Below are 11574 nucleotides of genomic sequence, written 5' to 3' on the forward strand. Positions count from 1 at the left end.
GTAATCAAAATGATAATATTGTTTGATTTATTAAAGTTATAAAAGTAAAAAAGTTTATATTTTTTCAGTAAAGTGCAAATTATGCTCTGGCCTTGGGAAGGCATAGGGATTTTGAGCCCTACTCATGTTAATTTCTGCTCGTTTTGAGTTTGACTCGGTTATTTATTGTAATTTCTGTTCGTTTTAGGTTTCATTTATTTATCGATGCTGATTTGTGGTAGTTTCACGCTTGGTCGATTATTTTATTTTATTTTTGCTCATTTTTGGTTTAATAGAGTTCTTTACTTTTCCTTGAAAAACTTATTTTACGGAAAAAGTTTTTTTTTTAATTAATGACAGCAAAGGACGATTATGAAAAATTGATAAAAACAAGAATTACCGTACATTTGTTTTTGTTTATAATTTTGTTACCAAAGGCAAATTGGCCTTTGGTTTTAAAATCTTATCCAGTTTTTACGAAGTATTAATGAGACTGCCATCTCCTCTTAACCCATGCTCTTTACACAAATGTTCATTTTACCCACAAGACATTCCCTAAGATATTTCTTGGGGGATGTGTGACTGTGTTCAAGCAAGGGGCATATGGGGGGGGGCGGTCGGATGGATCACATGCCCACTTTGGTCTTGCACTACGGAAAAACACAGAGATCTAAAACCATTCTGTGATTCCTGCAGTTCGAACAATGTGAAAAATACCTTTGTTTCTGCTAAGAGGCTGTCATTATTAGGCTAGGGGCATTAGAGTGGCCGTTTGCCCAGGACTTAAATATATAGATTAGTAAGCACAGACTGGTGTTAAAATTTTAAAGCAACAAAAACTATTCTGTATTTGTTCTAGTTTATAATTTTATTTGTAAATTGGACTTTGTCTCCTTTTAATATCATATTCAGGTTTCAAAAAATACTAGGGGGAATTCCATCCCACCTCAAACCCTGCTATTTACACATGTGTTCATTCATTGCAGAACGTAGCTTCCAAAATGATCATCACCCCTGAAAAACTTACGTCCTCTAAAATATTTCCTGGAATGATAGTAGTATCTATATAGGGAATATGACACCTACATTCACGCCTACAAGAATATACTCAAAAGTGTAATAGATATGAACCGTACAAGAAAACCCACGCCTGAGACACTACAGTTGCACGTGAACAATTTTAAACAGCGACTGGTTTTTCTGATTTTTTGGAAGATTGCCTTAACTCGACAGTGGTTTGTTATTAAAAAATTGGATGCTACAATGAGAATTGTTTGATTGACATTTGCAAAAAGGGGTAAGGGATTTGCGGATTGGAGTGTAACTCGAGAGTAGTTTGTTATTAAAAAATTGGATGCTAAAATCAGAATTGTTTGATTGACATGTGCAAAAAGGGGTAAGGGATTTGCGAATTGGATTGTAACTCGAGAGTAGTTTTCTATTAAGAAATTGGATGCTACAATCAGAATTCTTTGATTGACATTTGCAAAAAGGGTTAAGGGATTTACAAATTGGACTGTAACTCGAGAGTAGTTTGTTATTAAAAAATTGGATGCTAGAATGAGAATTATTTGATTGACATTTGCAAAAAGGGGTAAGGGATTTGCGGATTGGAGTGTAACTCGAGAGTAGTTTGTTATTAAAAAATTGGATGCTACAATCAGAATTGTTTGATTGACATTTGCAAAAAGGGGTACGGTATTTACGAATTGGATTGTATGAAGGTGAAAAAAAAAGAAAAAACAGGGTTAAACTGATTATCAGTTAAGGTAACCCCTCGCGGTTGTTAAGTCAGGCAATTTGTTATAAATTTGAGACAACATCAATCTATGAAAATGTTTAATGATGATAGAATGACATTGTGAGTTGACCTAGCTTTACCTCTCCGATGTGTTCTGTATAATACACAAGTTGTGTGTGAACAGTGTTGTCAGTTTAAAATAGGGTCCAACGTTATAAGATACTAAAAAGTTGATACTAAGAGAGATGTAGATGGCAAGAAAATAATTTTAATAAAGAAATTCAGAACAAACCTTAGAAATCCTTGCAAATCAAGTAGTAAGGTGTATGAGAGTGCGAACCATCAAGGATCATGAGCACCAATGACCCTAACCAGCAGAGACATCACCCCCCCCAAGGTCCCCTATCCCCAAACTCGAAGGGTGCCCCCTCCCCTCCAACGGTTTGGCCACCGCCCCCCATTTTTTTTCTTTTTCTTTCTTTTTTTTGGCAATTGACATTTTTTCTGATAACAGGTAACATTTATTACGATCGTAGCTTTCAAATGTGAAACTTAAGTCTATTTTTGGATCGAAAAATAGACTATTTCTGTAAAATCTGAGTTAATAAGGGTTTTTGACCGTAAAATCTAGTTTTTTTTAAGAAAGTTATGGAAAATACAATTCTCTGGTTCAAATGTGAAACTTAAGTCCATTTTTGGATCGAAAAATAAAACTATTTCCGTAAAATCTGAGGTAATAAGGGTTTTTGACCGTAAACTCTAGTTTTTTGTAAGAAAATTATGGAAAATAAAATTCTCTGGTTCAAATGTGAAACTTAAGTCCATTTAGGGATCGAAAAATAAAACCATTTCCGTTATATCTGAGCTAATTAGGGTTTTTGACCATAAACACTAGTTTTTTGTAAGAAAATTATGGAAAATACAAATCTCTGGTTCAAATGTGAAACTTAATTCCAATTTTGGATCGAAAAATAAACTATTTCTGTAAATTCTAAGATAATAAGGGGTTTTTGACCGTAAACTCTAGTTTTTTTTAAGAAAATTATGAAAAATATAATTATCTGGTTCAAATGTGAAACTCAAGTCCTTTTTTGGATCGAAAAATAAAACTATTTCTGTAAAATCTGAGTTAATAAGGACTTTTGACCGTAAACTCTAGTTTTTTGTAAGAAAATTATGAAAAATACAATTCTCTGGTTCAAATGTGAAACTTAAGTCCATTTATTGATCGAAAAATAAAACTATTTCCGTAAAATCAGAGCTAATTAGGGTTTTTGACTGTAAACTATAGTTTTTTTTGTAAGAAAATTATGGAAAATACAATTCTCTGGTTCAAATGTGAAATCTAAGTCTATTTTTGGATCTAAAAAATAAACTATTTCTGTAAAATCTGAGCTAATAAGGGTTTTTGACCGTAAACTCTAGTTTTTTGTAAAAAAATTATGAAAATACAATGCTCTGGTTCAAATGTGAAATTTAAGTCCTTTTTTGGATAAAAAAAACTATTTCTGTAAAATCTGAGCTAATAAGGGTTTATGACCGTAAACTCTAGTTTCTTGTAAGAAAATTATAGAAAATACATTTCTCTGGTTCAAGTGTGAAACTTAAGTCCTTTTTTGGATCGAAAATAAAACTATTTCCGTAAAATCTGAGCTAATAAGGGTTTTTGACTGTAAACTCTTTGGTTTTTTAAGAAAATTATGGAAAACACAATTCGTTGGCTCAAATGTGAAACTTAAGTCCATTTATGGATCGAAAAATAAAACTATTTCCGTAAAATGAGCTAATTAGGGTTTTTGACCGTAAACTATAGTTTTTTGTCAGAAAATTATGGAAATAACAATTATCTGGTTCAAATGTGAAACTTAAGTCCATTTTTGCATCGAAAAAATAAACTATTTCTGTAAAATCTGAGTTAATAAGGGTTTTTGACCGTAAACTCTATTTTTTTTGTAAGAAAATTATGGAAAATACAATTCTCTGGTTCAAATGTGAAACTTAAGTCCTTTTTTGGATCGAAAAATAAAACTATATCCCTAAAATCTGAGTTAATAAAGGTCTTTGACTGTAAACTCTAGTTTTTTATAAGAAAATTATGGAAAATACAATTCGTTGGCTCATAGGTGAAACTTAAATCCAGTTTTCGTTAAGTCTCAGAGTGAATAAATTCGTTATCAACATCCTTTGTCAGATACATCAAATAAAATTGACAAAATCAAAAAAACGTTGCTTTTGAAAAGGCGAAGTTTTAGCTGAAGTGAGTACTTCGCTGATCTCCAGACTGGTTGAAGTCGTTGAAATGCCGAGCTTCCCAGGACTATTCGTGTTCTCAGTTCTTTTTCGGAGTCGCCACTAAACGAGACGGTGGTGCCAAGATATCGGAAGTCAGTGACTTGCTCTATGCTTTCAGTCCCCAGCTGGATATTCATCGGTGAATTAGTGGTTGACATCGCTTTGGTTTTGGGGGCGTTGATATGTAACCCAAACTGCTCCGCTCTTTCTGCTAACTTGCATAAAAAGTCTTGAAGTTTGCTTTTGTCTTTCTCCATCAATCCAACATCGTCTGCAAAGTCGAGATCTTAGACTAGTCTGCCTGCAATTTTGATCCCGTATCCATCAATTTGCCTGAAGATGTAGTCCACTATGAGAATAAAGAGGAATGGAGACAGTACGCATCCTTGTTTGACACCTGTCATCACTTTGAAATATCTTGTATTTCCTTCGGAGGTTCTCACGCAGCATTCCGTGTCTTCATACATTGCTATGATAAGGCGAACCAGCTTTTCAGGAATACCGTAGAAGATCAGGATCCTCCATACTATTGGGCGGTCTATTGAGTCGAACGCTTTTTCAAAATTGACGAAAAATAGATATAGAGGTTGTCTCCATTCATTTGATTCTTCAAGCATTGTCCACAGTGTGAATATCAGATCGGCGCAAGATCTTTTTGGTCGGAAACCATGTTGCTCCTCGCGTAAATGCGGGTCTAAGGCAGCTTGAAGTCTTGTAAGGATGATTATGCAGAAGAGTTTTCCGGGTATCGAGAGGAGGTTGATGCCTCTGTAATTGCCACAGACTGTCGCGTCTCCTTTTTTGAACAGTTTATTAATAATGGTTCCTGCTCTCCAGTCCTTTGGGACTTTTTCTTTTTGCCAGAGGAGGGAAAAGAAGACTAGCCACACTGAAAGGGACCTGCGGATCGATGACTTGACCATTTCTCCAGATATACGGTCGGCACCCGGAGATTTTCCATTCTTCAGCTTTTTCGAGGCTGAAAGGATCTCCTCCGCCGTTGGCTCGTTTTCATTAATGAGAAGATCCAAAAATGGGCTGTCCGGAATATCTGGTGGAACAGAAGGGGACGGGCGATTGAGAAGGTTTTCGAAGTAATCCGCACATCTATTTTTTCGGTCATCTGGATCGGTTAGCAGTCTTCCGTTTTCCCCTTTTACTGGTCCTTCTTGTACGTTGGTCTTCCCAACGATTTCTTTAGTTAGGCAGTACACAGCTCTCGTGTCACCACGTCTGGCTTCTTCTTCTGCCATTCTTGCTTTCTCATTGAGGTGCTTTCGTTTGTCTGACCTAGCACTTTTCTTCACTTCTCTGTCCGCTTCTTTATAAGCTTTGTCTTTCATGACATCAGCAGAGAGATCATTACTGAGCGTGCTCTGTTTTATTTTCTTGCGGTCTTCGCTCAATTCCAATGTCTTCGGAGATATCCACTGTTCCTTTATTGACTCTTTAAAGCCAAGAACTTCTTCAGCAGTTTCTGCGTAGTTCTGTTGTATAGTCTTCCAAGCTTCTTCCACAACTTGTGGTATATCAGCAAGTGCCTCGAATCTGTTCGAGAGTTTGATGTTAAATTGTCTCCTAACATTCTTGTCTCTGAGCTTCTCAACATCAAAATTGCTTGGTAGTTTTGTTGGTTGTCGGGATCTGTTGGAGCGAAGTTTCAACTTGAGTGTCGGTACAAGAAGTTCATGATCCGACCCAACGTCCGCACTTCTGTAACTCCTCACGTCTTTCAGACTAGTTCTCCACCGTCGTCGGATTAGTAAGTGGTCAATCTGGTTTTTGACAGCTTTGTCTGGGGATGTCCATGTATACTTATGTATATCTTTGTGCTCGAATAATGTACCTCCTATCAACAGGTCATTCGACATGGCAAAGCTGACTAGCCTTGCACCATTTTCGTTGATAGTTCCAAGCCCGTGATGTCCCAACACCTCGGGGCAGTATGATCTGTCCTGACCAACTTTCGCATTTAGGTCGCCTGCCAAGCAAGCGACGTCATGGAGAGGGATGGAGTCTAGTACGGACTGGAGGGTCTCATAAAAACCGTCTTTCAAGGTTTCATCGGCATCATTTGTTGGTGCATAGCATATGACTAGCGACAGCTTTGCATGTTTAGATCCAAATCGTGTATACAGGATTCTCTCGTGAATTGGTTTCCACGAGCAGAAAGACTTTGCTGCATTTGGGTTCAATATAGCTGCGACTCCAGCTGCATGTCTGTCCGTTTTTCCGCTGTACAGAACTGTATAGGTCATGTTGCTGTTTACTGTTTTGAGCTTCTTTTCTCCACAGCCTTTCCATCGTGCTTCGGCCACTGCGAGGATATCTAGCCGAAAGTTTTCGCACTCTTGTAGAACTTGTTCAGTTTTTGAAAGGGCCGACATGGTCCTTGCGTTCCGAAATCCGATTCGTACTGGTTTATTCGCGTCCAGAAATCTGGTTGAGGGGCATGCATGGGTCGTCATCATTTGATCCGAGGCTTTTCACTGACGTTTCTTTAGCACATTCTTTTTCTACGGGAGCGACTTGCTAGGCCACTGCCCAACCGGTTTCCTTGGCTCGGTTAGGGGCAGGGACGCCAGTCCCTGACCGTGGGGCCGGAATTCCCCGGACCTACCCCATTTGTTCTACCCTTCCATATTTTCAATCTTGATTATATTAACCATAAATAAATAAAAAAGGATCGATCTTTGAGCAAATTTATAACGAAAAAAAAGAAACCAATATAGTTAATACTATAGAAAAAAGAAAATAAAAATAATAATTGTCAAAAATTTGCTCTAAAAACAGTTTTTCATACTGTTATAGCCCAGCACCAGAAATCGCTGGAATGCAATTGACTCCTAAGAAGGAAATCACTTTAAGAATATTAAAAAAAAAAACACAAAAAAAACACAAAAAAAAAACAACATATAATACGTTGTCCAAGTCCTTCAATTAGAAATAAATAACAACACGTTCACTCTCACATACTTTCTCCACGGGGAGATAGAAAAGACGCAGTAGTCTCAAATATAATCCAGAAATCACTCCCACTGGAAAACATTTGTCTTATAAGGTCACTTTTTAAAAGAACATTGAACTCATTCCTCCAACCTCGGACTGTTCCTTTACAAATATCTCAAAATATTGATATATAATTGTGACAGCCAACAGAATACCAGTGCCTGAGCCAATGGCACCAAGCATATCAGCTAAAACTGATAAAGCACCAATGCAAAGGCCCCCGAATGCAGCAGCCGTTGGGATATACCTGTTCAATTGATGGATCATCGACTTCTCCCTCTGACCTCTCATTACCATTTGCTGCTCTTTAAGTTGCTTGGCAACATCTTTAGCAGATGATCCAGAAATGTCGATCCAAGATTTAGAGAAAAAAGCATAGGATCCAAGCATAAAAATAATGTAGATTAAGGCATGAATTGGATCATCAGCTATGCTACCCAAGCTTTCCGGGGGTGACAAGTAGTAACACAAACCTCCAATTGGATGAGCACGAGCAGGTCCTCCACCCGCAACGTCAGACCATACACCAAGTAGGTTTACAAGAAAGTTACCAGCAAATCTAGCAGACAACATCTGGGACAAAACGTAGAGGTTTGATACAAGGGCGGACTGAAGAATAATATGAATATTCAAAGTGTAGATCAACTTGATGGGATAGCTGCTATACTGGCCCCTGTAGCAGGCTGACTTAATTGGAAGATCGACACGGAAACCTTGAAAGTAGATAACAACGGCGAATACGAGGACAGTTGCCATCAAGTTCAAGAGGTTGGGTAAATTTTGCCTATAGAAAGATTCACGCAATGCTCTGACTTTGTCTTGTCTGTTGGCTAGCAAATGGAACAAAGCAATGACTGCACCTTCAAATTCTGTACCTCTTCCAGTGTTGACTGTAATGGGACTGAATGCTTTCCAGATAATTGTTTCACAGATATTTGTTGCAATGAAAAGAGAAATTCCTGATCCTAGTCCGTGGCCTTTTTGAAGAAATTCGTCCAAAAGAAGTACAATCAAACCAGCAATGAACAATTGTATGACAATCAAAAGACCAACTCCTAAGCCAATATCACTTGGATCACCATACATGCCAGTCATCACATATACAATTGCTTGGCCGACAGTAATAATTATGGCAAATAGTTTCTAAGCTCCATTGAAGAGTTGTCTATCTCTCGGGGTATCTCCAACTTTGATCATTTTGGCTCCAGCTAGCAATTGCATAATTAGTCCAGAGGTCCTAATTGGTGAAATTCCAAGTTCCATCAAAGTTCCTCTGTTTGATGCTAGGATAACTCGAATCCAGTAGAAAGGATCTGCTGAATCTGAAGACATGATACCAAAAAGTGGTATCTGTCAGCAAATCAAGAATATGGAAAGGGTAATCGCTGTCCATATAACTTTTTCCTTGAACTGAACCATTCTCTAAGGTTTGGTGATTTCAGGTAGTATACTGCAGAAGGGTTTAATGACTTCCAAAAACTTTAAGGCCATATTTACAGTATTTTCCCTCTTTCTATATTCTTCCTCCAACTGTTTACCGACCTGCCAGCTTTCTAATTCTACTAAGATTCAAACTTTTTCTTATCTTTTTAAGGTTTTTTAATTGATGTAATCCCTTGTCAAAGTATGTGAAAATATTTGCAATTACCAGTTTTTCGCTCTTTAAGCAATTTAATATAAATTTCTCCATGCATGAAAATCTTAAATTTTTCTTCTTAGGTGTGACAACTATGACAACGTCATTGCCATACTGATGTATATAAAAATGATGTCACTCACATAATTTTTTTTTCTAAAATTAAGGCTCTTAACGAATTTTCACAAACTTCTGACCTATCTAAATCGTTTTTTTTTAGGCCAAAACATCACAGGATGCCAATGTTCCCGAAAAAATATGGAGCCGTTCAGCGATAATTTTTTTTGAAATAGTTGCGTTTTTTTTTATTTGAAAATCTCGCTTAATGAATATAGATGGAAAAAACTGTTGCATTTAAATTTTGTGGGCAAATTTTTGCGTTTTCAGCAAACGTCAGAGAAAGAAACTTTGTCATAGCTCCTCTTCTTCATTTTTGTTACAAGTGAGTGTGCTCTTCATTATTTCTGAGTTTTCTAATTGTCTTTCGTCCTAGAAAGTATAGTGCCCTTCTGTTGTGCTCCCTCATTTTTGTTGTTAAAACATGCTTGGAACCAACTCCATCTACACTAGTTACAATGTAATAGTTGCACAGTGATCTTTTCTTTTATGGTGCTCTGTCATTTCCTTTTTGTAATAAGACAGGTTTTCAATAAATAATAATAATTATATAGAGATAAAAGTTTTATAAAGATAAACAATTTATCTTTCAAATGTAATTAACTTTCAAAAGATGATTTATCTTTTAACAAAAAAATAAACATAATATATACATGGTAAGTAGATGCAAACGGGTTAGACACTTATAGGGGAGGGGAGGAAGAGCATATTTTGCCGAAGGGAAGAGTGGGCTCAGGCTTTAAAAAGTGAGTTTTTGAGTACTTTTCACCGATTTTTTCCTGGAGTTCTTTGCTTTCTCTGGTGACTATTAGCAGTCCATAGAACAAAATAAAATAGTATAAAAATAACACTTACCGACACCGACTTCATGAAGCCTAACTATATTCTGGTGTCGACATGACAGCAAAATATTGATTTCTCTAATGCCACTCACAAGCATGCCATCTCTTTCTCGATCCATCCTCATTTTTTTCAGCGCAACTATTTGACCATTTTGTGTGTCCTTTGCTCGATCTACGCGTAAATAATGAAATACGTAATCATCTGGGCAACTAAGGGGGTGGGGACAGAGAGTTCCTTATATACTGTCACATATTCCTAAACGTTATGTGGTGTACAATTTGAGTCGGAACTTAAATTTAGACAAAAGTGAAAGACAAAAGCAAAGGATGTAAGAAAGTTTATGACAAAAGGAATTCCTAAAAAAGAAATAAAGATACTTAAAAAAAGACTTTTGGGCGGGTTCATTTCAGAAAAGTGCGTCTTATTTCAAATATATCTTTTCTACAGCCATTTTCCCGCCTGGGGATCATAGACCAGGGGCCAAAGTCAAGCATGTACTCAGGAATTTCCATAGAAAGGGGAAAATGGTACAATATGCCTTCGGAGGGCCCAATAATGAAAACGTCACTGATAATTTCAAAAAGATATGAGGAGAAATTCAAGAAAATTTAGGATTTCAGAAAGCTTGGCCTCGAATCTCTTCCCCCGTGTACATCCCTGGTCACAGTCACTATAAAAATTAGACAATTATGTACCAAAATTGGATCTTTTATTTATTTATCGATGCATTCAACTAAATATTGACACCAATGCACATAAATAGAACTATAATTGAAAAATTATAAGAAACAAAAGTAAAAGTAGGCTTAAAATACTAATCATTATCACTTTGGAAAATAGATTTTAGAACACATCAGCCACTACCAGGGCCGTCGTTTGGGGGTGGCAAGAGAGCGGGGCAGTTGTCACCCCCAATAATGTGAAAAAAAATATTATACATCCCATGCCTTTTGACAATCTGGATATGGACCCCCCTTGCCACCCCAACCCCCCCCCCCCCCCAATAAAAATACTGGAGATTCGCCCCTGGACACTACTAACTTCCTCTTAAAAGCATTATAATACATGATATTTTTCCATTTTGCATTTTGGTTTCTTGCTAAACTCTTAAAAACATATGGTGAGCCTACCCTCCCCCCCCGACCCTTAAACTTTCGTTTTATGTAGTATTCCTATTTTTTCTTCGGTAAAAAAAGCTATGGATTCAAGCAGACAATTCTTATTTCTGGTTTTAGATATTAATGAATGCCTATCACTTTGCAGTCCTGCTATACTCAGATGACACTTGCTGAGTGAAGATTATTAGTATACCTGCCTATCACTCTCTGAACTATAGAAAAGGGCTAAATTATATTTTTCCAACTTTTTGGAAAGATTATAATTCTAATGATTAATGTACTATCTAATATTATAGAAAAATGGTGTTTTTCCAATTTTATTTTATTTTTTGAGGAACAGAAACTTAAACAACAAAAAGAAAATTTTCGAGGCCAAAACTATACGATTTTTCAGATAGGGACGGGACACTTAGGCCAATTTTGGCAGGGAGTGAAATCTTCCATCTCCTAACCACCTCCCAGCAGGCATGACGAAAATAAAATTTCACACATAAAATTATAAACCAAGTCAAATAAGTTTTCCTCCCAGGTATTTCTAGAGTTGAAATTAGGAACTTTTTCTCAAAACCTCAGTGCTGATTTTATCGGTGCAAAACGGTTCTGAAAGTGGGCCTTGTCTAAATCAAATGCAAAGAAAATCTGAAAAGGTGGCATTCCTGTATGACAATAGCAGTTGAAGTCCAATTGATTCAGAATGAAGCATAGTAAGAAGCAGCCTTATTAACTTTTTAATAATGAAAAGAAAGAGCTAAGATACCATTATCACAGATTGACATGGGATTAATTATATATATTTATAATACAAGAGGTTACAACAGATTTCAATTAAACTCAATTTT

General features: G+C 36.6%; 1 protein-coding gene and 1 pseudogene across 1 annotated transcript; both read right to left on the minus strand.

Moving 5' to 3' along the window:
- Positions 1–4299: 4299 nt before the first annotated feature.
- LOC148951472 (uncharacterized) lies at positions 4300–6399 on the minus strand. The gene has a single exon (XM_089091120.1). It carries the CDS (start codon positions 6397–6399, stop codon positions 4300–4302), a length of 2100 nt encoding a protein of 699 aa, XP_088947246.1.
- A 510-nt stretch (positions 6400–6909) lies between these two features.
- LOC148951473 (protein transport protein Sec61 subunit alpha pseudogene) lies at positions 6910–8166 on the minus strand (annotated as a pseudogene).
- Positions 8167–11574: the final 3408 nt, after the last annotated feature.

Source organism: Artemia sp. Qi Xiang Cuo, chromosome 6 (genome assembly GCF_049724085.1).
Source record: "Artemia sp. Qi Xiang Cuo chromosome 6, ASM4972408v1, whole genome shotgun sequence".
NCBI lineage: Eukaryota > Metazoa > Arthropoda > Branchiopoda > Anostraca > Artemiidae > Artemia > Artemia sp. Qi Xiang Cuo.